The following is a 27,667-nucleotide window of genomic DNA, read 5'->3' on the forward strand; positions in this document are numbered from 1 at the left end:
ATGAAAGGAAACTTAATTCTAGAACAAGTTTGATAACAAAACTAACAAAATGAATAATGAGAGATAAAGAAATAGACTGCACTTAGTCACCAACACAGGTCTAATTAGGGAAAACCTTGGCTGGCACAAGTACACTCTACCGTATAAGCTTTATTATTGATCCCTGAATTACACAGAAACCATTGATCATCTTTTTAAAGGTGGAGTCTCACGTGTCCTGAAGACAAACTTGAACTGTGATTTTTCTGTTTTTTCCTTCCAAGTGTTGGTGTGTGCTACCACAGCAGGTTTAGCTGTCTGGGGGTGGAAGCCAGGACTTCCTATATACTAGGAAAGCACTCTACTTACTTACTCCATCGCTGGCCCTTATTTACCATTTTTGACTCAAGTATTTATGTAGGTAGATATAAGTCACTCAGTTTAATATATACAATACTATAATCTGGAATGTTCTAAAGCTATACATGCCAATATCTGCAAAGCAGAAAAGAGTAGTTTAAGATAGTCCCTTATCTTCAATAGGGAAAGGAAACCAAAGAATTTTGCTTTTAATATGTAACTAATTTTCTGACTTTCAAAAAGTTAAATCTTTTAGACTTAACTAAAAGACCACCATTATTTCTATCTACTATATGGCTTAATTTATTACAGTAAAAGAAAATTATAGTATCACTGACTTCAAATTTTGTATTACTCACTACTAGGCTTTATAAGGCAATGTACACAAATCATCCTCCTAAGTACTTCATTCAAAGAGCAGTAGAAATGATATAATGATAAGTGATTCTGGTGGTTGTTATACAATTCTAATGTCAAAAACTTAAAATGCTGTGTTTAGCAAGCATGAGTATATTCATCTCCCTCTGTTCACTGAGTGTGAATGCAACATCCTCAGCTGCCTCAGGCTCTCACTCCTGTAACCTTCTTGCAATGACGGATTATAACATGAAACTAACACTTGAGAAAGGCAGCTTCAAGAAGGAAGAATTTATTCTGGCTCCAAATTCACTGAATTAGTGCTCCCAGATCTGAAAAAAGAATCTTCTGCCACACATGATGGCGCACGCCTTTAATCCCAGCACTTTCTCCACAGGCAGAGGCAGGTGGTGAGTTTGAGGCCAGCCTGGTCTACAAAGCGAGTTACAGGACAGCCAGGGTTACAAAGAGAAACCAATAAAAGAATAATTTTCTGAAGAGAGATGCTTCTAATAGTTGCAGAAGGGAAGGATCCTAACTTGTTACAATGACAAGGGTTGAGATTTCAGCCCTAAGTGAAACATCTATATCACCTCCTCTAAGGTTCAGGGACCAAGAGGGAAGAGGGGGACAAGAATATAAGGGATGGAAAATAAGGTGATATGCTGCAAAAAGATGACTCCTGGACATGACGTGGCCATGCACTCATGAACTCATACAGCCATGATGACCTGCATAAGACCTTCATAATGCTGGACCAGTGCTTCATCAAGGAGGGAGCAGGGCACATGAGACTCCACCCCTCTCTCTGAATGTTAATGGCTCCTGGGTGTGGGTGCCATTTTCATCAGTGGTATACCCACTGAAGAGTAGCACGTGCTCCCATCAATAGCCTCTCTCATACGTGCTTATGTAAGAACACACAAAGAACAGGAAAGCAGAAGGGGAGTTTCTTAGGATGAAAAGTTTAGCTGCAGAGAGGGAAATGAGGAAGATGATGGAGTGGAAGTTGTCAAAATACATTATATATATGTAGGAAACTTTCAAAGAATAAGACATTTTAGATTACAAAAAAGGGGTTGTACTCAAAATACAATGAATTTTACTAAGTGTAAATCTTAATATGTATTTTTAAAACTAAATTTTAAATTCTTCCTAGCATTTTTTGAATTTATCTTTAAATGTGCTGAGTTTTCAAAGTCAATAAACTTTTTATTATATTTTTTATTGCATGTGTGCACAAGTAGATGCCATGATGTGCCAATAAAACTAGAGGACCCCTTGCAGGAGCCCATTCTCTCCTTCCATCATATTGGTCCTGGAACTGAACTCAGGTTGTCAAGCTTGCTGATGAGGGCCTTTACTCACTGAGCCACCTTGCCACCTCAATCAACTAAACTTTCAAAGAACTTTTCCATGTGACACTGAAAAAGAAGATATAAATTTAAATATAGTTTCCTCAAGAACTACTCTTTCTGAAACTTCCTTTGAAAAGCAATTCATTTAATTCTTCTAAAATTTTCCTTAAGATTTTAATGTTGGGAGTCTATATTTAACTATAAAGAGTTAAATCGGGGGGGGGGGGGGCTGGAGAGATGGCTCAGGGGTTAAGAGCATAGGCTGCTCTTCCAGAGGAAGAGTTCAATTCCCAGCAACCACTTGGTGGCTCACAACCATCTGTAATGAGATCTGGTGCCTTCTTCTGACCTGCAGGCATACATGCAGGCAGAACACTGTATACATAATAAATAAAAAAATCGTTAACAAACAAACAAACAAAAAAGAGTTAAATTGGCAGACTTTTAAATCTTGATTACTATATATGTTTACATAGAACTTTTATGTGGGGAGATGGATTTAGGGTTATATAATCATGTATTGTCAGTGTGTTACATGCATGCCTACTGCCGTGGACCCTGTGGAACTGGAGGCACAGATGGCTCCTGAGGTTCTAGAAGAGCAGTCATTGTTAACAACTGAGTTATTTCTCCAGTTCCGTGGGGTTTATTTTTTATTTTTTTTATTTTTATTTTTATTTTTTGAGATAGGGTCTCACTGTATATCTCAGGCTGACCTTCTACCTCCTGGGGTACGTGGATTAAAGGTTTATACCGCTACACTCTAACATTTGAATTAGAAGTCTTCCTATGATGCCTGAGCTGGCCTTTCACAGTTCACTTCCCTCCACACCCTGAGGACTAGAATGATAAGAATGTACCACTATGCCTGGCTGAACTTGTCATTTAAAATAAAAGCAAACAAAAACCTTTACAATGCCAAGCACACAACTAATAATCAATAAATTTAACATAAATTAATGAAAGCAATTCACTCATTCTATATTTACCTGACAAGTATAGTCACTAGTATGATGACAGTAAAAGAAACCTTTATTGTTGTTGAAGCTTAGTATCTACCCAAAGCAAATGCCTGAAAATTCTATAGGTTTAAATTTCTACACAGTGTTAAACTACAAGGAAGGTATGATCCCTGGCTGTCTTAGAATTAACTCGGTAGATCTGGCTGGACTCAGAGATTCATCAGCCTCTGCCTCTCTAGGCAGAGGATTAAAGGTGTGCACCACTAATCCATCTGAGGGAGGTCTTTTTCCAATCAAACTTAACTGATGTACAGAAGAGGTTAGCTGGCTTTACTCCACAAATGCATCTTAGAGTTTAACTCCTACATTTACACACAATGAAATATCAAGACAGAAAAAAAGGGTTAATCAATTTGGCAAAGATAATTCAGAAAATTTATAGTGGAAGAGTTGAATACAGTACTTCCCCACCCTCCAGTTATGTGCTCAACAACACAACTTTTTTTTTTGTTTTGGGAAGGAGATGACCCAGCAGCAGTGGCTAGGAACTGGGTTACAACCCTAGCTTAACACAAGCTTTAAAATGACTGCATTTACTAGAGAGGTAAAAATTAATGCTCTAGGAATATGAAAAATGTTCAAGTGTTATATTGCATATTTAATTAAGTTCAACAAAACGCAATGAAATTTATATAAGAACTATTTGCCCTACCAGTCATACATGTACACACACATCGCATTTATTCCTGATGTATAATATCTATTCTTAGAATACAGCAATTCAATAAACTGTGCGATTTGAATTAAAAATATAAATTTTAAAGCAAATTCAATTTTTATCATTTCTATATATAAAGATGTTTTTTATTAATACTTTTACAATATCAAATTATATGTTCTAAGTAATTCCGAAAGTACAATAACCTTGTACCATCAGGCAATCAGGGCATTTTAGACAAATTTTCAATCAAGCCATTAATGAGATCTATTTTTAAACATTATGGTACTTCTCCAGAGGAGCTGTCATACCTAGTAAATCTGCTCCTTCATCCACATCTCCAATGAGGCCTGAGCCAGCTGAAGACAGTTCTTCAAAGAGAGATTCTGTATTTCGATCAAAAGCTTTGTTCTCTATGCCTTTGGTGGGAGTGCTATGCAACAAAAACAATAAAACCAAATCAACAAATTATAAAGACTTTTTGACAATGTATTTTAATGTAAGGATTAAGCAGCAAAGGAATTTCTGACACTTTGCATTTACTATATAACCAACATAGAAAGGTTTCTCAGTGGTTTCCTAAGGAACTCTCCCACAGAAGGAGAGTTATGCTCCTATTGTGAAGTCCCAGGAAACACAAAACAATGGTAGGTAGTTACTTGGGTCTGTATCACACACATTGTTTTATTTACAGGTACTCCAGAAAGCATATGCTACTATTACCTCAGTTTTATAAACAAAGAAACTAAAGAGTTTAAGGAACTTAACAAAATCATTCTGCAATTAGGAAGAAGAATACAAATTAAGGCAATGTTGATTTATTTTATTTTTAAAGACAGGGTCTTACTTCATCCAGGTTGACCCCAATCTTGCTATATAACTGAGGGTGACCATGGGCTTCTGATCCAGTGACAGGCTTGTGTAACTAGCCTGACAAAAATTAAGACAATTTTCTAAAGAGACTGTCTCCCACTCTGACTACTGAGACAATGGGTCTCAAGAAATGTGAATTTTCCCAGGAATTTCATATCAGGAGAAGGGAAAGATACCAGCCAGCAGGACAACTTTTCTCCCTGAAAGGGTTTTCACATAGTGCTAACAACTCATCAGACCACCTTACAGGATGAGACGGAAGCCTAGACAGTGATGGGTCTACAATCTCACTTCAAGTCCACAAAGAAGGTCTTAGGAGTTCCCTGATCTCTCTGTTCCTCTCCCAATGTGGCCACATTGAATAAACCAATACAGTCACCTGCCCCCTTTCTGCTTTCTACTTTTAGTTTGGCTTTTATCTGGCTTACTGAGGACGGGTGGGGGCTGGACAAGACTTGGGGCACAGATTGTGACCCACAAGTTTGATAACACCTACACCATCATTCTGGGTTGATACAGTGCTGAGTGGGGATCAATCCCAGGGTTTCACACCTGCTAGATAGCACTCTGCCAACTGAGTGACGGCCACAGCAGAATCATAGTCATCTTAACTATGAGGTTCTAAACTATCTGGTACAAATTAGCATGGTTTTATGGCTTTTTCTTTTGTTTTTCTAAAAATGACACAAGAAGCCAGACATGGAGGGCACATGCTTTTATTCTCTGCACCTAGTACTCAAGAGGCACAGGCAGATCACTGTGAGTTCCAGGTCAGCTTGGTCTACATACTGAGTGGCAGCCAGAGATACATAGTCAGACATGTCAAGAAAGAAAAGAGGAGGGGAAGGAGAAAATAGGGGGAGGGGAGGGAAAAAGAGAGGAGAAAAGTCCTGGAACTCATGGGCAGACCTAGGCTAGGAATACTGTTGGCTCTACCTCCCAAGTTCTGGGTTTACATGCATGAACTATGATGACCATAATGCACTACTTATGACCATAAGAGTGTTTGACATTTTGCTGCTGTTGCTTTTTTTTAAGATTTATTTATTATTATGCACATAGTGTTCAGCCTGTATGTATGTCTGTATGCCAGAAGAGAGCACCAGATCTCATTACAGATGGTTGTGATCCACCATGTGGTTGCTGGGAATCAAACTCAGGACCTTTGGAAGAGCTGCCAGTACTCTTAACCTCTCAGCCATCTCTCCAGCCCTATACAGTTTATGAAATATATATGTAATATATATGAAATATATATGTAATACATAAAGTAAAAAATTTTTACTTTTTGGTTTAAAACATTAAAGGCTGGGCAGGATAGCCCATGTCTTTAAACCTTTAATCACAGAAGAGGCAGAGGCAGGCAGATCTCTCAGTTCAAGGCCAGCCTGGTCTAGAGAATGAGTTACAGTACATTCAAGGCACACAGAAAAACCATGTCTCAAAAACAAAACAAAAACAAAAAAAACCCAGAGTGGGTTTAAAACATTAAAACAGAACTTTATAAATCATAGAAACTCACTCTACAAAAGCTTTTTTTTTTAAATTGCAAAATAAAGCCAGTGTTGGCACATGCCTTTAATCCCAGAACTCAGGAGGCAGAGGCAGGAAGATCTTTGTGAGTTCAAGGCCAGCCTGGTCTACAGAGTAAGTTCCAGAACAACCAGAGCTATGCAGAAAAACCATCTTGAAAAGCCAAAGGGAGAAAAAAAAGTTGCAAAATAGCATTTCTTGTATACCTCTCTAATAGCTCAAAATCCACCTAAAAATAGATTAGCAAATGCAACTAAATATGAACATACTTGTGCAAGACAGAAACGGGATTCTGGATTAGCAGTGGAAAATAAGGAACCAGAGCAGAAACCAAACCCACCCTCACTTAAGGAATACATGCTGTCAAAACTCCTAACACATGCTTTAAAAATAAGAGCAACTGCAGAAACGGCATACAACATGCTATTGGGACTCATGAACAGAAGAAAAAGCTTCACAGCAAACAGTAGCAGACTTAGATGTGATCTTATAGGTCAGTGAGACTCCCGGCTCCCTGAATAATGGAAACAAAGTCACATCCATACCAATTCAATGCTGGAGCTTCAGGTCAGGAGCTCACACATACCAGGTAAACATTCTGCCACTAAGCTAACTGCAAGCCCTTGGAAGTCAAAGTTAAATGTTATACAAGCAGGAAACCAGGATATCTGCCATTTACCTATGTATGTGTAAAAGCCACAGAGAAGCAGACATTTAAAAACTATCACAAAAGACAGAGCCCAAAACAAGGGGTGGGGAGAACACTCTAACAAAATAGAACTACTAGACAATGTAACTAGTGGCAGCAATAACAGAAAAGAAAGACACCCACCAAAAAAGAAAAGACCACAAATTTCAGAATAAATACATCTATAAATGATATAAAGAGTATCTACGTGTAGAGACCTAACAACTAGCCCTAACCTGATGGTACTGTGTTTTTGCTTGCCCAGAAATAACTGTTCTATCCCAGTCATTGAAGTGCTCAAACCCAAATAATAATTTACACAAGTCCCTGTGATGACTAGAGAAATGTCACGTGGAGCCAGGCATCCCTTAAGGGTTGTTCACCTTTTGCTCTAGAATGCCTGGCAATCCTTGGGGCCAGCAGGTGAAATAAGAATAGAATAACAGGCTGGGAGGTGGTGGTGCACGCCTTTAATCCCAGCACTCAGGAGGCAGAGGCAGGTAGATCTCTAAATTCAAGGCCAGCTTGGTCTACAGAGCAAGTTACAGGACAGGTTCCAAAGCAATAGAGAAACCCTCTCACCCCCCCCCCCCCAAAAAAATAAAAGAATAATGGGCCATGAGGTATTAACAGCTGCCTTTGCTTCTGTAAATCCTGCCTAAGGATATGGGAAAGGGGATGAACGGGTTTTTTTTTTTTTATTACTAGATAGCAGGAAAGTTAAAACAAGTGAGGAAGTAGAACAATTTTCCTGCCCAGCTGTGGGTTCCATGGATAACTGAACACTCACCTTTCTTATGGCCACCTTAAAACTCACCTTAACTCTCCCTCCCGCATGGCATGCTGTATTGGCTCTAAGGCTGTTATCTTCAGCTAGTAGCATGAATAAATTCATTCAGCAAATTTGAATTGAATCTAAGTCTCTGATTTCTCCCAGTAAATTCGAATGCCACAACATAGGAAGGAGCTCAAGAGATGCTCACTGGTTAAAAGAAATCATTACTATTGCAGCAGACTAGGTTTTATTCCTAGTATCCACATGATGGTTCAAAAGCATCTGTAATTCCAGTTCTAGTGGGTTAGATGCTCTATTACCTCTGTGGGTACTAGGCATATGTAGTGTACATACATACACGTTTAGACAAAACATTCATACACACAAAATTTTTAAAAATATAAAGTACAAAAGCAATTATCTAAGAAAAAGGAGAAAACTGTTTTTGTTGTTTTTGTTTGTTTTGTTTTTCGAGACAAGATTTCTCTGTGTAGCATTGGAACCTGTCCTGCAACTCACTCTGTAGACCAGGCTGGCCTTGAACTCACAGAGATCCACCTGCCTCTGCCTCCCCAGTGCTTGGATTAAAGGCACCTGCCACCACTGCCTGAATGAAAACTATTTTTTTAAATCAATAAATTTTATTATAAGAAGTCAGTCGGAAATTAGACCTAAAAATTACAGGGAAAAATATGGTTCGGTTTCATATGTTCAGTATTACCTAACAGGGTATTTAGGAATGGTGAAGAAACAAAATAAGAAAAAAATAGAGAACTATTGGAACTGAGAGATGAATTTTCAGGTGAAAAGACTTACTTCAAAGAAGAAAATACAAAGGACGACCCTGGTGTAGGAGGTCCTTTTGTTTATGTGTTGCTTTCATTGGTTAATTAATAAAGAAACTGCTTTGGCCTGATAGGGCAGAACCTAGGTAGGCGCAGAAGACAGAACTGAATTCTGGGAGGAAGGAAGCAGAGTCAGGAAAGAGCCACCATGGAGCTGCCAAATCAGACATGCTGAATCTTTCCCAGAAAGCTACAACCTTGTGGTAAACACAGATTAATAGAAATGAGTTAAAATCAAGATGTGAGAGTTAGCCAATAGGAGGCTAGAGTTAATGGCCAAGCAGTGTTTTAATTAATACAGTTTCTGTGTGGTTATTTCAGGTGTAAGCTAGCCGGGCGGCAGGGATGAACAAAGGGCCTCCCTCTCCTTGCAACACGACTCCCTACAACCAAATACAGGTTCATAAAGTTTTTAAAAAGAAGAGAAAGTGGCTGGTCAGTGGTGGCACACACCTATAATCATAGCACTTGGGAGGTAGAGGCAGACGGATCTCTGTGAGTTCAAGGCCAACCTGGTCTACAGAGTAGGCTCCAGGACAGCCAAGGCTACATAGAGAAGCCCTATCTCAAATAAATTAAAAAGGAAGAGAACGCTGAATGTGGTAAAAGCCCAGTACTTAGGAGGTAGAAGAAGATCAGGAGTTCAGGGTCTCCCTGGTGAAGTGAGACCCTGCCTCAAAAAGTAAAGCATAAAGAATGAAAATCTATGTTTAAAAAGGGAAATTAAAAAGCTTTAAAAGGTGTGTGAGGATGAGTTCAGTGATAGAGTACCTGACCTAGCACGTATCAGGACCTAGCAATCCTCAGTACTCGACAGAAGAAAAATATGTCAAGCGAAACTGAACTTGGTAGCACGTGTCTGTAATCCCAGAATTTAGGAGGCTAAGGTAGGAAGATCATCAGTGCAAAGCCAGTCAGGGTTATATTGCAAGACTCCATCATAAAACCAACTAAACCAAACAGAACTCTGAGATAAGGAAGCAATACCTTCACAATTTCCAAGCAAAGTGTTTTCTATCCTGCACTTATATATTTAGTCAAATTACCAAATTATGAAGCAGGTCTACATATGATATTTGTTGCATTTAATTTCAGTCCTCAAAAATTACTGCTCATAGACCCTTTAAAGATCCAGAAAGTTGATAAGGAATAAACTCTGTAGAATAAAGGCATATATCAAGAAGCAGATGACATGGGATACAGGAAATAAAGATGAAGATATTCCCAGGTATTACGGGCATGACAGGCCTCTCTAAGTGCCAAGGAGAGAAAAAGTAATAATCAGTCAGTGTCCCTGAGTGTATGTGGTACTTTGCCAGGTCTTTCAGGCAAGCCCCATCCACCCCTTCCTTTGCATTTCAGTGATTTTTAGTATCTCTGCCTGGTAATTAAAAATAACAGTCGGGTAATAGGTCACCATGTATAGCTGTATAGCGCATAAAGAAGCCAAAAATGCACAAAAGACTCAAACTCATTATACACAAGTCTCTGCTTTTGAGAAACTCCTGCAGAGCCTGTGCTAGCACATAACAAAGAGCCTCAGTGTCCTGTTTCTCTGTAGAGAAGGCCTGAAACAATAGGACTAGGTAAACAGCATGCTTTACATGAGAAAGGAACTAGAAAGCAGAGGGGCAGAGTTGTGAAAACATCTGGATTTGGGGTCTGAGCACACTGAAGATCTTACACTTAGGAACTGAACTGCCTATCAATGTTAGTGAAAAGTGCATGGAACACTATAAAAAGGAAATAGATTTAACAACTCAACATTTCACCAATCCCAGAAAAACATAAAGCATCAAAAGAAAGTTTTTTATGGCTAAGATGTAATACTTGTACAGTCATACTAATATCAATAATAAATTCTAATTTAACTAAAATTAAGATACAATAAAATTTAGAGAATGAAAAGATGGATGGTCCTAAGTGTCATTTCTAGCCCTGTTGTAATAGAAAAGAATAGAGAAGCAAGTGATTTGAACCTACATAAGTCTTTTCTTTCTAGGGTTATACTTATCCTGGAGTCCATGCATTTAACCATTACTTCATAGTACTCAATGCTCAGTAGGGATTAATAAATGATGCATGTTTATGGCTGTTGTGGTTTGAAAGAAAATGGCCCCCAAGGGATGTGGCACTAATAGGAGGTATGGCCTTGTTGGAGCAGGTGTGGTCTTGTTAGAAGAAATGCTCCACTGAAGGCAGACTTTGAGTCTCATATACACTCAAACCATGCCCAGTGAGACAGCTCACTTCTTGTTGCCGACAAGATGTAGAACTATTCAGCTCCAGCTCCTGCACCATGTCTGCCTGCAAGTTTCCATGATGAAAAATCTCTAAAACTGTAAGCCACAATAAATGTTTTCCTTTATAAGAGTTGTGATCGTGGTGTCTCTTCACAGCAAAAGGAACCCTAACTAAGACAATGGCCATTATTCATTAAAGGAAAATCTGTTTAGGAAACTCAAAGCTCAGTTCTAATCAATATATTTTGGAAAACTTTGATTATAACAATATCTGGCCATTCTCCTGTTATGATTAAACAGCCTTCCCACATAAATTGAAACTACATTCCTTAGTAATGATATCATTGCAGTTCTAAACAGAATACATTCTGTTCTTCCTCATTTGTGAGGAAAAGAAAAACAGTTTCATCAAATTTTTACTTCCTCTACTTCTCTTTGTTTCCTTAGGCTATAGGAATTACTTCCTGGCTCTTTCTGCCTTCATCTGCTATTGTGTGACTGTATCTCCTATAGAACCAGGTGACACCACGTTATTAAGGGGAGTTATGAGAGTGATTAGGCCATACGAGTTCCTCCCTTGAGGGCTGGAGAGATGGCCCAGAGGTTAAGAGCACTGGCTGCTCTTCCAGAGGTCCTGAGTTCAATTCCTAGCAACTACATGGTGGTTCATAACCATCTATAATGAGATTTGGTTTCCTCTTCTGGCCTGCAGGCAAACATGCAGGCAGAACACTGTATACATAATGAATGAATAAATAAATATTTTTTTTAAAAAGAGCTCTCTCCCTTGTGAGACTGAGGTAAGGTCCCTTGGAAGAGATACTTTCCATACAACATTAAGTTAGTCTGTTCTTCTGCCTTCTATGAAAGGAAATTGTGTCCTCTCCTCCAAGGGATCCAGGAAGAAGGCATCACCTTGGAAACAAAGAGCAGCTTACACTGGGCAACTGAATCAGCAGGGCTTTTGAACTTCTTAGTTTGAGAATTATGGGAAAATAAATCTCTATTCCTTATACATGAATCAGTATTGCATCTATTGTTGCAGTAACATAGACAAAAATATCATCCTCCCTTATGTCCTAATTCCTAATGCTGCCAGATGAATTTCCCCCAAAATTTTAGCACAACATGAACAAGATCAGAATGCTAGTCAGAATGAGAAAAAAGACAGACACTCATCAAATGAGTGTTTAGTACCTTGAACCTTTATATCCACTGAGGTCTTTGTCCATATCCAATTCAGGAGTGGATTCAATGATTGCTTGAACTTCTGATTTCTCTTCATTTTCAGCAGAATCTAAGGGTAGAATATAATGAAATAAGTGCATATATTCTATTTATTTATGAAAACTCTCTTGCCTTTATGGTTTTAAATACAACTACTTGAATAAACATTTTTGAAAACTCTCAAGGCTGTGTTCTAGGAAACATGAAGTTAGAAAATGTCACATATTGAGATTACAGTTAATCTCTAGAACCAGTAAGTAACCAAAGCTAATGTTTTCATCTGTAGTTCTGGGACACATATCACAGGGACTGATACCATTCCTATTTAAAGGGGATGCCAACTGCCCACAATAGTGGTTCATGCCTGTAATCTCAGCATATTGGAAGTAGAGGCAGAGGTACAGGACTTGAATGAAGGTCATGCCTGGTCACACAGTGAGCTTGAGGCCAGCCTAGGCTACATGATACTGTCTCAAAAAAGTAAAACAAATAAACAATAAATAAAGAGGGTCGCTGACTGGCATGATTTGCACATGCCTGCAATCCCAGATATTCAGAAGCTAAGGCATGAGAACCACTTAGTTTAAAGCTACAACACAGTGAGGCTCTATCATAAGCACACAAACCTATTTAAGGCAGGGCATACAACAGACTATCATATTAAAGGTGGAGGACTTTAAGCTCTCTTTTTAGTCACTAACATTTTTCTCTCAAAAACACTGTATAAGCATTACTTCTTTTAAACTTATAATTGAACATTAAAAAATGATCTATTTATTTCATATATTTAGAGCAGGTAATACTTCTAAGAGATATATTTTTTCATCCTTGCATTTTGTGAGCTGACTGAATATTTTGCTAGGAAAAACTTGGAGTCACTTACCGGTAGATACATTCCTAGTCTCTTGGGCAACCTGTACTTCTATGTGTTTGCTTATCTCTGACTTATTTGGTGTGTCTGTGCCTTTTACAGGTCCTTCATTATCTTCCTTTGAGGGAGTATCAGGAGGAATTGCTGACACATCGGAATTTGCTGTTGAAGCTGGAGTGGTAGCTTTAGATCCACCTTGACTAATATCAGAAAGTTCATCCTATAAATAAAAATAATAAAGAAGAAATTTTTAAATAAAGTAGTTTATTCTAAAATACCTTGAACATGAGTTAAGAAATAAACCTGCCCAAAGTTGTATTAAAAACAAAAAACACAGAAAGAATCACTGATGGTAGACTGTCTATAAATAACTGGATAATAGTTAAATAAATCCTACAGAGCCAGCGAGGTAGGTGGCTTAATGCAGCAGTTCCTAACCAATGGGTTGTGACCCCTTTAGAGGACAAACAATCTTTTCACAGGGGTCACATATCAGATAGCATACATATCAGATAAAAGTAGCAAAATTACAGTTATGAAGTAGCAATGAAAATAATCGTATGGTTTGGGGTCACCACAACATTAGAAACTGTATAAAAGGTTGCAGTATCAGGAAGGTTGAAAATCGCGGGTTTAGTGGATTTAAGTGCTTACAGTGTAAATAAGCCTGATGTCCACCTCTGGAACCCAAGCCAAGATAGAAAGACAGACTGCTCCAAAGGTGTCTGCTGACCACTGCATGCGTCCTGTGGTATGTGTGCGCTCCCACACAAATATCACATACACTCAATAATAATAAATACAATTTACTGTTTTGTTGTTGTTTTTGAGACAGGGTTTCTCTGTATATCCCTGGCTGTCCTGGAACTTGCTCTGTAGACCAGGCTGGACTCGAACTCAGAGATCAACCTGCCTCTGCTTCCTGAAGTGCTGGAATTAAAAGCATGTGGCACCACCACCATCACCTGACTATATAATTGATTTTTTAAATTTCTATCTATCTATCTATCTATCTATCTATCTATCTATCTATCTATCTATCTATTTATTATGCAATATTCTGTCTGTGTGTATGCCTGCAGGCCAGAAGAGGGTACCAGACCCCATTACAGATGGTTGTGAGCCACCATGTGGTTGCTGGGAATTGAACTCAGGACCTTTGGAAGAGCAGGCAATGCTCTTAACCTCTGAGCCATCTCTCAGCCCCTATAATTGATTTTTTTTTAAAAAAAGAAAAAGCTTTTTTTAGGTAAACATGAGATTTTTATAGAAAAAAATTGGAGAATAAAAGATTGAAATTATTTATAGGGTGTATATATCAGTGCTTGCCTAACACTTGTGACAAAGGTTTAATCCCTAGCACTATACACATAATTTGAGAGTATCAAAATAAGACAATAAGCTATTTTGTAGTAAATCCATACAACAAAATACTACACAGCATTTAAAAACTGCATTGTAAGGCTGGGCAGTGGAGGCGCACACCTTTTAATACTGGCACTCGGGTGGCAGAGGAAGGTGGATCTTTGTGAGTTCAAGGCCAGTCTGGACTACAAAGCAGATGCCAGAACAGCCAAGACTGTTAAACAGAGAAACCCTGTCTTGAAAAACCACCCACCCCCACACACACCCCACAAATACCAAAACACTGTTGTAGTATCCAAGTACAGTAGCTCATGTCTGGAATCAAGGCACTTAGGAGACTGAGACAAAAGGACTGTTATAAGTTTAAAAGGGGAGAGTGGAGAGGAAAGGAGAAGAAGAGGGAGATCCCTGTATGTAGGGCTGGGGTGTAGCTTAGTGGTAGAGTGCTTGCCTAAGATGCATAATGTTCTCAAATTAATTCCCAGCAACACAAAAACAAGGTTAAAAACAGGGGCTATGTTTGTTATTACTTGTATCATTTGGGGTGTATGTGTTTGCTTTGGTTTTTGGTTGTTTTTTGAGACATGGTTTCACTCTTTTACTATATAATGCAGCTGGGCTAAATCTATGAGACTCAGACAGGCCTTGAACTTGAAATAGCCCTCCTAACTCAGCCACCAGAGTGACAGTATTCTCAGTGTGGAGTACTACACCCAGCTCCAAAGTTTTTCTTTAAAAGCATGTAAAATGACTAAAAGTATCATATAATTTTTCTTATTATGATACCTTGTCATTCTTTCAAAAAATTTTTTTTTTCGAGACAGGATTTCTCTGTAGCTTTGGAGCTTGTCCTGGAACTTGCTCTGTATACCAACCAGGCTGCCTCAAACTTAGAAAGATCCACCTGTCTCTGCCTCCCAAGTGCTAGGATTAAAGGTGTGCATAACCACCATAAGTGCATGCTACTTTTATGATAAAGGAAAAGGTAAATTCTAAACAAATTCAAATGTAAATAATTAGATGAATTTCTCTTTTGGTATGAAAGTTTTGAAAAAAAGAAAGAGAAACCCATTCACATTTATTAGTAACTCAAGGTTATATACACATTATCAAACTGTTTGACATGACCCAGTGTAATATAAATCACATGTAATAAAGTTAGCTGAAACTGTGCTAATTATTTTCTTCTGTGGATCTCAAAAATGCTGGACTCACTTCTAATGGTAATGAAAACAAAAAGGAACAAATAAATTCTTCTGGTTTCCTCCTACTCACCCCAAATAAAGTAATTATGAATTCTGTGGGATGGTGGGTGGCACCTATCATAAAAGCATCTGATAAAAATCTGTAAAGTCAAGCAAATCAGCTCGTTAGGAATAGAATCAGGAAAACTGACTGTCGTTTCTGGATCCAGATGCTCGCAGTGCAACAAGTATGAGCCACCATCATTTCAGCGTGAACTCTTTGTCTTGGCTTTGATGTATACTCCATTAAAAAATAAAATAGCTGGTTAACTTATATTTGTGTTCTCATATGTCTGAGTTCTTACTTGTTAAAGGTTTAAAACATAATACACCTTTAAAAAATAAAAATAATCTGTGTTCCTATGGAGGCTCTCAAACCAATTAAGACTGCAAATTTTAAAAGCTCTATACCAGTGGTTCTCAGTCTTCCTAATGCTATTACCCTTTAATTCAGTTCCTAATGTTATGGTGACCCCCCACCATAAAATTATTTTGTTGTTACTTCACTATTGTAACTCTGTTTTTATTATGAATTGTAATGTAATGCAAATATTTGATATGCAGGATATCTGAGAAGCAACCCCTGTGAGAGGATCATTTGACCCCCAAAGGAGTTGTGACCCACAGGTTGAGAACTACTACTCTAGAGAATTCTTAACCAAGTTCTTCTATACAGAGAAAAAGATTCTATCGCTTAAGTTATTTGGGAAAAAAATTAAGATGAAGAGTTGGGTTTTTGTTTTTCTCCCTCTTAACTTAGCTACTAATACTTTGACCCCCAATGTCTTGTTATTTTCACCTTAAGATTTTTTTTAATCTAATAATTAAAGAGTTCACAATATAAACAGTTTGGCAAAAATCAACCTCCTGAATACATTTGTGTACCTGGAAGCATAAAATCAAAGAATCAAGAAAGCCAAACCTGAGAAAGGAGCAAGCTATGTCAAGGTCCAGGAGACTGGGGAGTTAAAACCACCTCAGAAGAACATCACACATATTAGAGTTGCCCTAGGTTACACAATAGCCTAAGATCTGTAACTTCCACTTCACACTTTCGTCACATAAAAATATCTTACACCCTTTAAAATAGCTCACTGTAAGGACCGTTCTTCTGTCAGCTGGAACTCAGGGATGCAGAATGAGCATCAAGGAGACCTATGCTCTAAATCTGAGGGGAGCATTTTCAAAGGAGCCTTGGCCTTCCAGACAGTGATGACAAAGTTCCTATGAAAAGCAAAAAAGCCCTTTGACTAGAAGCCAAAAATATGCTTGACGCAGCAGAGAGCCTCCTGCAGCTGTCTCATGGAATGCTGGGATTACAGGTAGAAGCTACCTTGTCTAATCCTAGAGTTTTGAGATGTTTTATATGAATATGAACATGCCTAACAATACACATAAAATCACATACTTAAATCTGGGAGTTGGGATGGTGGTTTATACTTTTAATCACAGCACTAGAAAGCTAAGTCAGAAAGATAATGAGCTTAAGATCAGTTTGAGCTACATAAAAATCTTGCCTCAAAACTAAAAAAAAAATAACCTGGGTGGTGGCAACGCATGCCTTTAGTCCCAGCACTCAGGAGGCAGAGGCAGGTGGATCTCTGTGAGTTCAAGGCCACTGTGGTCTACCAAGTGAGTTCCAGGACAGCCAAGAACAGTGAAGGCTACACAGAGAAACCCTGTCTCGAAAAACCAAAAGAAAAAAAAAAAAAAGAAACACAAAACAAAAAATTAAGAGGCCAACCTGTTCTACATGGCAAATCCCTGGCCAGCAAAGGCTACACAATGAGACCTCATCCCCAAAATAAACATACATATATACATACATAAAGTAAATGTTATGCTCTTTTTATTATGAAGTTAAAAAATTGTGTCATTACTTTTGGTCTCATTTGGGGCATCCATAAAAGTAATCTGACCTCTGTAACATTTCCTACTGGATGTTTTTGTTATCAGGCTACTAAAAGTCTAGAAACTAGAGGGATGACCTAGTGGTTACGAGTCATAGCTGTTCTTCCAGAGGATCCAGGTTTAATTCCCAGCACCCACCTGGCAGCTAATAGCCATCTCTAATTCTAGCTCCAGGAGATCTAATGCACTTATCATGGCCTCCATGGGCGCCAGGCACACATATACTGCATAGATATATATTTTTATTTTATATGATATTTCCTGTGTGTATAAGTCTTAAGCTGGGAGTAATAGTGCATGCCTTTAATCCCAGCACTGGCAATGGCAGTACTGCATGGTCTACATAGCAAGTTCTAGGATAGCCAGAACTACATAGAAAGACCCTGTCTCAAAAAAACAAGAACAAACAGGAGGAGGAGGAAGGACTCTGTATAAGTTGGTGTGCATGTATTTGTGTATGTGTGCAGAGAACAACTTCAGGTGCCTTCCCTAGGCATTCTTCACAATTTTTTTTAAGACAGGGTAGCTCATTGGTCTGGCATATATCAAATAAGCTAGTCTAGTTGGTCAGTGAGCCCAAGGGATGGATTTGTCTGCCTATGCCTCCCCAGCACTGGTATTACAAATACCCATCAGCTATCTCCCCAGCCTGTCTGCTTTTCAGATTTAAAGTTTTAAAATAGATGAAGGTAAACAAATAAGCGCTCCTATGAAATCCTCAACCGGAACACCCACCACCTTCTAATTTCATGCTGATATTACTCTCTCCCCAAATAAAACTCAGCCTTGAAAGCAACTGGTATAGACTCTTGGTTCACAACTCTACAGCACACAAGGTGCTGAGAGGATATACATTTTTAAAAAGGAGGAAAAAAAAGGAGTTTTGTGTAATGAGATTCCTACATGACTTGGTGACTTGGGCTGGAGAGATGGCTCAGAGGTTAAGAACACTGGCTAAGAACTGAGTTCATTCCCAGTACCTACATAGTGGCTCACAACCATCATAATGAGATCTGGTGTTGTCTTTCGGTGTGCAGGCAGAACACTATATACATAGTAAACAAATCCTTAAAAAAGGAGACTCTTCATGGCTGTTCCTAGAACAAAGCTGAATGGGGCCCTGAGTAGAGCTGAGAAAACTCTTAAGCTGGGGAAGTAGCCCTTGGTAAAAATGACACCCTGGGTTGTTTCCAAGGCTAGACAAGCAATGTATATACCCTATATACTCTAAGCAAAGAATGTGCTGAAAGTTTCTTACCCAGAGTTGGATAAATGGAAAAGCTGAATTTTTCACAGAATACACTTACATGGTTTAAATTTCAAAATGCTTACTCTGAGGAGGAGCAAGTTATAGTCACAGTAAAGCCCTGGCAACCACTGTAAATTATTTTCTTCTGTATTTCAGAGAATAACATCAATAGTCTTCCAAATTGAGCATGTGATATCTGGAGAATAGCAGTTTGAGAAAGTAACCAATAGTTAATCTCTTCACCATTCTCACCTCCTGCTCTACAGCCTTCAGAGGTTCAGGACTATGGCTGACCTGGGTAGAGGGAAAGATTATAAAAGAAGAAAAAAGATATATGTATTTACTTGCTGTTAACAAATGTGTATTTTTGGTTTACACTATTTCTTAAGCTATAGCTCCATCTATTACCTCCTGTCTTTAAAATGAGGGTTTTGAAAGTCAGGTACAGCATCACTTGCCTGTAGTCCCAGCTCTGGAAAGCTAAGGCAGAAGACTGAAGGCTGAATGCTGGCTTGGGTTTACGGTAATTTCTGGGCCAGCCTTGGAACACAGCGAGTCCCTGTCTAGGGTGGAATGGCTTTCCAAGAAAAGATGCTTGCTGCCAAGACTGACAACCTGAGCTCAATCCTCAGAAGCACATGGTAGAACAGAATCAACTTCTGGAAGCTACCCTCTGACTCCTACATGCACATATGCACACATACACAATGTTTTTCTTTAATGTAAAAGACATTAATACCTTATCTCAAGAAACAAAAATTATATATCAGGCAGTGGTGGTACAAGCCTTTTGTTCCAGCAGAAGGAGGCAGAGGCAGGCCGATCTCTGAATTAGAGAGCAGTTTTATCTATAGAGCGAGTTCCAGAGCAGCCAGGGTTACAGAGAGAAATTCTGTCTTGAAAAAAAAAATTACAAAAGAGAAAGTTTAGTGTTTCTTTGGTTCTGAACCACTACTGACTGCTAAGATTCCAGTTTCATTATATCCTACCTCATATTTTATTATTACTATTATTATTGTGTTGTGTGGTGAATGGGTACGTATATACCACAGCATATGTGCAGAGGTCAAAGGACATCTTTCTAGTTCTTTCCTCTCACCATGTTGAGGCAGGATCTCTGATGTTTCTAGTACTTCCCTGCATACTCCAGCCTAACTGAACCCCACGTTTCTGAACGATTATCTGTTATCTCCATTGTAGCATTGCTGGGATTGCAGGTGTTTTACATGAGAACTAGGGATAACTACCTGCTGAGCCATCCCAGCTTTTATCTTACATTTTTTTGATGTGTTGCTGTTGACAGTGCCTTTACTACAGCTCCATGAAACTCTTCCTAACACCTATGCCAGTCACAACATCCATCATAGCAAAAATTCCAATATAGCACCCTTGACAAAGTTTACTATGACCTTTCTTTTCCCTCACGTTACTGAAACTGTTAAATAACACCAAGGATCATTTTCCCTCAGTCAAAAAGCAAAAACAAAAACAAATAAACAAAAAAACAAACGGACTGTCTTCAATCTAAAGGAACCTTAACTAAATATTCTTGGTTTGAAAATTTATCGAACTCCCCCTTACCACCTGATTTAATTCTTTTATTTGTTCGTTTGTTTATTAAGTATACAGTGTTCTGCCTGTATGCTTGCCTGCAAAAAGTCAGAAGAGGACACCAGATCTCATTACAGATGGTTTTGAGTTTCCATGTGGTTGTTGGGAACTGAACTCAGGATCTTTGGAAGAGCAGGCAGTGTTCTTAACTGCTGAGCCATTTCTCCAGCTCCAAACATTCTTTTTTTTGTTTTGGTTGTTTTTTTGTTTTTTATTTGTTTGTTTTGCTTTTTTTTTTTTTTTAGACAGTGTTTCTTTGTACTTTTGGAGTCTGTCCTGGAACTCACTCTGTAGACCAAGCTGGCCTTGAACTCACAGAGAACAGAGATCAGCTATTAAAGGTGTGATTTAATTCTTAGGTAGGTGTGGGATAATTTATCTATAATCCTAACATTTAGAAGGTAGAGGCAGAAGGATCAGGAGTTCAAGGGCAGTCTCTGTTACACAGGGAGTTGAAGACCAGTCTGGGCAACATGGGGACATGTCTAAAAAAATAAAAGAGCTGGTAAGGGAAGGTTCAATTCTTATTTATATTATCTGCATTATTTATTGCTAGCCTCTACATTTAATTTTTTACACTAGAAACTGAAAGATAAACATAAAAAAATCACGCATACCCATACTAAATATAAAAAAGTTGGCAAAATTTTATTAAAAAATTAAGCTTTGTAATAATACTAGCTACCAGGATAAAGCAAAACTCACTGAGGCCATGTTAAGGTTAGGGTTAGGGTTAACCATGCATGGTGGTGCAGGCCTTTAGTCCCAGTAGGAAATAGCGGCAGGCAGATTTCTTTGAGTCTGAGACCATCCTGATCTACCCACTAAATTCCAGATCAGTCAGGGGAACACGACAACATTCTGTCTCAAAAAAAAAAAAAAAAAGTTTAACTTAAAAAAGAACAAAATCATGTACCGTATAACCTAACTATACCACTTGTGGATATTCAAAAAACTCCAAGAGCCCACAGAGACATCTACACATCACTGTCTATTGAGCTCTAATCACAATAGCTGTGGAGCCCAAAACGAGGTGTTCAACAAGAGGGATAAGGGAATGTAGAGTATATTCAAAGAAAAAAGTAACAAAGGGATTGGAATATAGCTCAGTGATAAAGTGTTGGCTATGAAAGTGTGAAGATCTGAGTGTGAATCTCAGAACCCATGGAAAGCAAGCCAGACAAGGTAGCAGTGTCTAACTCCAGTGCTCCTAAAGCAGAAGCAGGGGGATACCCAGGAGCTTGAACCAGCAGTGAACAAAGATATAACAAAGTCCCTGTCTCAGGCAGAGAAGAGGTAAGGAATGACAGACATCTCAACTCTCATGTTGTAGCACACACGCACTTGTACTCACAAAACATACATACATCTCATATGCCCATAAAAAAAGGTGACTGAAGCTGGGCGGTGGTGGTGCACGCCTTTAATCCCAGCACTCAGGAAGCAGAGGCAGGCGGATCTCTGAGTTCGAGGCCAGCCTGGTCTACAAGAGCTAGTTCCAGGACAGGCTCTAGAAACTACAGGGAAACCCTGTCTCGAAAAACCAAAAAAAAAAAAAAAAAAAAAAAAAAAAAAAAAAAAAAGGTGACTGAAGAGATTAAGAGCCCTGGTTGTGCCAGGCAGTGGTGGCACATGTCCTTAATCCCAGCAATCCAGAGCAGAGGCAGGCGGATCTCTGTGAGTTCAAGACCAGCCTGGTCTACAAGAGCTAGTTCCAGGACAAGCTCCAAAACAGAACAGCCTTCTAAGTGTCAGGTTTGTAGACACACGACATCAGGCCTGGCTTTTGTTACACATTTATTGTAATGCATGTTACCAAGATGCTGATATATATTGAGAATTAAAATTAATAAATATATCCTGGTTGTTCTTCCGGAGGATCAGGATTAGGTTGCCAACACTCACATGTTGACTCACAACAGTCTACAACTCCAGAATTGTGGGATCCAATGTAGTAGATATACACACAAGTAGGCAAAGCACTCATGCATATAAAAAATTAAAAACTATAAATATGTGCTATCAATATGTGCATGTAAAAGCTAAGGTCTTTTTTATAGTTACAATTTTTGTCTGTATATTTTTTTCTACACCTGTATCCCCATTCGATAGGTTCAGAAAAAACCCATAGCTCACGATGGTGTCAAATCATAAAAGGATAGACTTGGTCATGTCCTGGGCATGGTGACACAAACTTGTAATTGTAGCTACTCAGGAGGCTGAGGTAAGGCCCTTGTTTATCCCTTATTTTAAGAGCTTGTTTTAATATTTAAATATCAGTGAGTATTTAATAAACACCTATGTGTCTATGGCATAGAAGACACATATATAAGCTTTAAACACCATTATTTTCAAATACTGTTGTTTACTCAGGTTTTTATTAATTTTAATTCTCAATATATATCAGCATCTTGGTAACATGCATTACAATAAATGTGTAACAAAAGCCAGGCCTGATGTCATGTGTCTACAATCCTGACACTTAGAAGGCTGAGATGGAGGTCTGCTGTAAATTTAAGGCCAGGTTGGACACATAGTGAGTTCTAAACCAGCCTGGGCTAGAGTGAAGTCTGTCTTCAAAACAAAAGGAAGTCAATGTCCACAAAGAAATAATTCTATCTTCTTTTACGCAAGCAAAAGTTTAAATGGGTGACAAGACCAAGTCTATCCTTTTATGATTTGACACCATCGTGAGCTATGGGTTTTTTCTGAACCTATCGAATGGGGATACAGGTGTAGAAAAAATATACAGACAAAAATTGTAACTATAAAAATAAAGAGAAAACAAAAAAAAAGAAAAAAATTGTTAACTATAGGGCAAATTCCTTATGCTCTGTCACAAGCAAGAAGAGTATGCAATCACAATGGATAATCCATTTTCTGCTAAAATTTCATTTTTATTTATTTCTGTTATAGCATAAAATTATCTCAAAAGTTTAAAAAATTTTGCAATTTTAAATTTAAGATAATACATTTCCTAAGAAAAATAAGACAGCAGGAATAAGGTGGGACTACTATCAAGATTCAAGTTTGTGAGGACCATGAAACAGGAACAATTCCTGAACTTTACTAGCCACGAGGACGACAGAAAAACTCTAAGCAAGAATGCTGGCTCTGTTTAGTTTTCTGCTCTGTATGCTAAGCACATCTCCTGAAGAATGCAGCACACACTGACCATTGCCTTTACATACCAGCTCCTGCCAACATGAGCCTCTCACAGTGATTCTATACAAGTAATTTCACACCATAATTTTGTAAAAGGACTCATCAAAACTTTCCTAAGTAGGTACAAATCCAGTCCTTTTAATGATTTTTAAATTGCCTTTTTCTCAGTTCTAAAAATCATATATACTGCTAACAATTAACATCCCAGAATACTATTCAAAGGGAAAACTGTTTGGGGAATATATACACACATATGGGAGGGGCAGTTACAAGCAAATATATTATCCTATTTACTTTTCATGCTCATTTTTCAGACCTTGGTGGTTATTCACTACAGCATTGCTTATAACAACAAAAGCTAGGAAAAACTAAGGTGTCCCATTAAAGGAAGACTGGAACTGCAGTTGAGAATGTAATTGATTTCCCCTTCCCCTGCCCACCTGCTAGCATTTGTATCCATTTCTCTCTCTCTCTCCTCTCTCTCTCTCTCTCTCTCTCTCTCTCTCTCTCTCTCTCTCTCTCTCTTCCTTTCATGGTCAATTCTTCTACTGAATTCTAGGCACACACAAAACTAGTCTTTCCAGTTTGCTTTTCTTTCTACCCTGCCATCTCCACCTCCGTCTTTTGTCTTCTCCCATCACTCTACTTTTCTTAAACAGGTTTTTCCTTTTATGAGTCACATGTACTCCTATTATTAGCACTGCAACTCAAACTCCTTGAACCTACAGCCATAAATTTCCAAATTCGAGCCTCCCTCAGTCTCCTCATTGGCTAAGGCTCAGACACCTGATGCTGGCCATGTTAATGTTTCAGGAATTGAAAAATAAGTCAGGCTGCCCTGCTTAAAGATATCCTTCCCTTACACTGCGGAGCTCTGACTCCATTGCTACGCAGAAGATCTAACTTTGCTTGTTCTGTCCTCCCTAGCGACTGTAGGCCTGACCTGTGCAGAGAAAGGCAGGCAAGATAAAGTAGTGCTACACTAGAGTGCTCAGAGTATGGTTACCATCTGAGGCGCTGCCTATTGTTTGCAAATTCCTCCTTTGTTTCTTCAAATGTTATTCAGTTTGGTGAAGAGGCTTGCCTTGGGTATTTGCTTAATATGAATGAGACCCTGGGTTCTCATGATACCCCAGAACCACTGGGGCTGGGGAGGGAGCAGAAAAAAATTCTCACTTGAAAATTTTCACTCATTTCCATACTTAGCACTTCTATTACACATTTTTTAAAAAAAGAACAGCTTTGCCCATTTGATTCATTTTCACCAACTCACTTTTATCAATTCACTACAGAAAGAAATTTGGGCTAACAATAAAATATAAAACTCCTATTTTCCTCCTTGTACTGGTCTCTAAATTTTAATTTGAGATTATCAATCCAGTGTCCACAGTAGTATAGAGGGTACTGAAATGGAAAGATTGAGAACTCAAGGCCAGCCCTTGAGGGGAAGAGGATGAGGGAAGAATACAGAGTCAAGAGTAAGGCTTCATATAAACTGTGGTACTTGAGAAGGGTATGCTTGTGATAGTAACTAAAGCAAGAAAAACTTAAATGTGGAAAAATCTGGAAGAAACGCAACTGGATGCAGAAACCTAGAGTTTATGAAAGTAGTCATGGTTGGAGATAAGCTTGTGAACAGCAATGTTCAGACAAAGTATACAAATATGGAGCTTGAACCACCTAGATTAGCAGAAGCACGGTATTGACTCTCCAGTGTTTAGAGGACTAAAAGGAACAGAGAAGAGCAAGTGGGAGGTGAGGCCAGCTGCATGTAGAAAACCTTTCAAAAACCTGAATGCACTCAAACTGGGAAATGATGAAAACAGGCGAGAACGGTCCACTAGGTTCACAAAGAAGGCTGTCTGGGGCCAGGTAGACTGGTGCTGTAAGAAGATGTGCTGTGGTGCCCAGCAAAATTCTTCACAGACCTCAAAAGAACAGTACTCAACTTCATATGGAAAAGCAAAAAAGAAAAAAAAAAACCCAGGATAGCCAAAATAATCCTATGCAATAAAAGAACTTCTGGAGGCATCACAATCCCTGACTTCAAACTCTACTACAGAGCTACAGTACTGAAAACAGCCTGGTATTGGCATAAGAAGAGACAAGAGGACCAATGGAACTGAATAGAAGACCCAGATATCAATCCACACATCTTCAAACACCTGATCTTTGAAAAAGAAGCAAAAAATATCAAATGGAAAAAAGAAAGCATAATTTAACAAGTGGTGTTGGCATAACTGGATATCAACATATAAAAAACTGAAAATAGACCCATATCTATCATCATGCACAAAACTCAAATCCAAATGGATCAAAGACCTCAACATAAAGCCAGCCACACTAAACCTTATAGAAGAGAAAGTGGGAAGCACACTTGAACTCATTGGCACAGGGAACTACTTCCTAAATATAACCCCAGTAGCACAGACACTGAGAGAAACAATTAATAAATGGGACCTCCTGTAACTGAAAACCTTCTGTAAAGCAAAGGACACAATCAACAAGACAAAATGACAGACTACAGAATGGGAAAAGATCTTCACTAATCCCACCTCAGATAGAGGTCTGACCTCCAAAATATACAAAGAACTCAAGAAATTGGACACCAAAAGAACACATAACCCAAAAAAAAAAAAAAATGGAGCACAGACCTAAACAGAGAACTCTCAACAGAGGAATCTAAAATGGCAGAAAGACACTTAAGGAAATGTTCAACATCCCTAAGTCATCAGAGAAATGCAAATCAAAACAACTCTGAGATTCCATCTTATACCTGTAAGAATGGCCAAGATCAAAAACACTGATGACAACTTATGCTGGAGAGGTTGTGGGGAAAAGGGAACACTTCTGCATTGCTAGTGGGAATGCAGGCTGGTACAGCCCCTTTGGATGTCAGTGTGGTAATTTCTCAGAAAATTAGGAAATAACCTTCCTCAAGACCCAGTAATACCATTTTTGGGTATATATCCAAATATATATCCAAAGGATGCTCAGTTGTGCCACAAGGACATGTGCTCAACTATGTTCATAACAGCTTTGTTTGTAATAGCCAGAACCTGGAAACAACCTAAATGCCCCTCGACTGAAGAATGGATAAGAAAAATGTGGTACATTTACACAATGGAGTACTACACAGCAGCAAAAAAATAATGACAGCTTGAATTTTGCAGGAAAATAGATGGAGCTAGAAAATACTATTTTGAGTGAAGTAACCCAGACACAGAAAGACAATTATCACATGTACTCACTCATAAGTGGTTTTTAAACAGAAAGCAAAGAAAGCCAGCCTACAAACCACAATCCCAGAGAACTTAGACAACAATGCAGACACTAAGAGAGACTTACGTAGATGTAGAAAAAGACAAGATCTCCTGAGTAAATTAGGAGCATGGAGACCTTGGGGAAGGATTGAAGTGGGGAGGGGAAAGGCAGGGAGGGGAGCAGAGAAAAATGTAGAGCTCAATAAATATTAATAAAATAAAATAAGAAGATATGCTGTGGAATAATACTTCTGTACACTACGAAAATGTGTTCTCGTTGTTAATAAAAAGCTGATTGGCCAATAGCTAGGTAAGATTTTCAGAGAGAATTCTGGGAAGAAGTGTGGAGTGTAAGGAGTTGCCAGGAGATGCAGAGGAAGCAAGACAAGTTGGAGGACAGGTAAAGCCATGAATCACATGGTAATACATAGATGAACAGAAATGGGTTAATTTAAGTTGTAAGAGTTAGCTAGTAACAAGCTCTTACAACTGGTAAGCTTTACTGGGGAGCATTACTGAGGGGCCAGAAATCCCGACATAAAGTCCAACTACAAAGATTTGAAGAGAAATTGCACCCCAAACATTCCCAGGTATAGCCCCACTACAGAACCTTGGTATTGCTATCATGATTTCCTCACAACTATTTCTGCACATTTCCTCTTACTTGCCCATCCTGTTATCTAAAAATAAGCATCTTTCAAAACAAACTACTCTCTAGTTTACCTTGCTTCCTCCCTGTTATTATTATGATTACTACATATTAGTAATGTTAAAGATTTCACTGTAATGCTTTCTTACTTGTACATATCTTGCATGGATAATGCTCAACATCTCTTCTTTTTTTTCTTTTCTATTAAATCTCTGTGTGTATGTGTGTGTGTGTGCATGTATGTGCATGTGTCTACACAGAGCAGTCAGAAAACAACTTGCAGGAGGAATCCATTTTCTCTCCTCACACTATGTGGATCTCAGGTATCTCACAATGTTAGGCTTGTGGAAGGTACACTTTACCTGATGATCTATTTTGTTGTTGTTGTTTTTTGTTTTTGTTTGTTTGTTTTTCAAGACAG

At 38.5% G+C, this 27,667-nt stretch overlaps 1 protein-coding gene across 5 annotated transcripts in view; it reads right to left on the reverse strand.

The window, feature by feature from the left end:
• Positions 1 to 27,667, reverse strand: part of Spag9 (sperm associated antigen 9) — a 131,540-nt gene that overhangs the window by 44,808 nt on the left and 59,065 nt on the right. For 3 of the 5 annotated variants that reach the window (XM_038324967.1, XM_038324966.1, XM_038324970.2), the window contains exons 6-9: positions 18,811 to 18,852; positions 12,802 to 13,009; positions 11,889 to 11,988; positions 4,046 to 4,167 (exon numbers count right to left, since the gene is read on the reverse strand). In XM_038324967.1, the coding sequence (XP_038180895.1) occupies positions 4,046 to 4,167; positions 11,889 to 11,988; positions 12,802 to 13,009; positions 18,811 to 18,852 (472 nt within the window). The remainder of the gene's footprint in view (positions 1 to 4,045; positions 4,168 to 11,888; positions 11,989 to 12,801; positions 13,010 to 18,810; positions 18,853 to 27,667) is intronic. The other 2 variants (XM_038324969.1, XM_038324968.1) reach the window with 1 other exon arrangement.

This window comes from Arvicola amphibius, chromosome 4, assembly GCF_903992535.2.
Source record: "Arvicola amphibius chromosome 4, mArvAmp1.2, whole genome shotgun sequence".
In the NCBI taxonomy this organism is placed as follows: Eukaryota; Metazoa; Chordata; class Mammalia; order Rodentia; family Cricetidae; genus Arvicola; species Arvicola amphibius.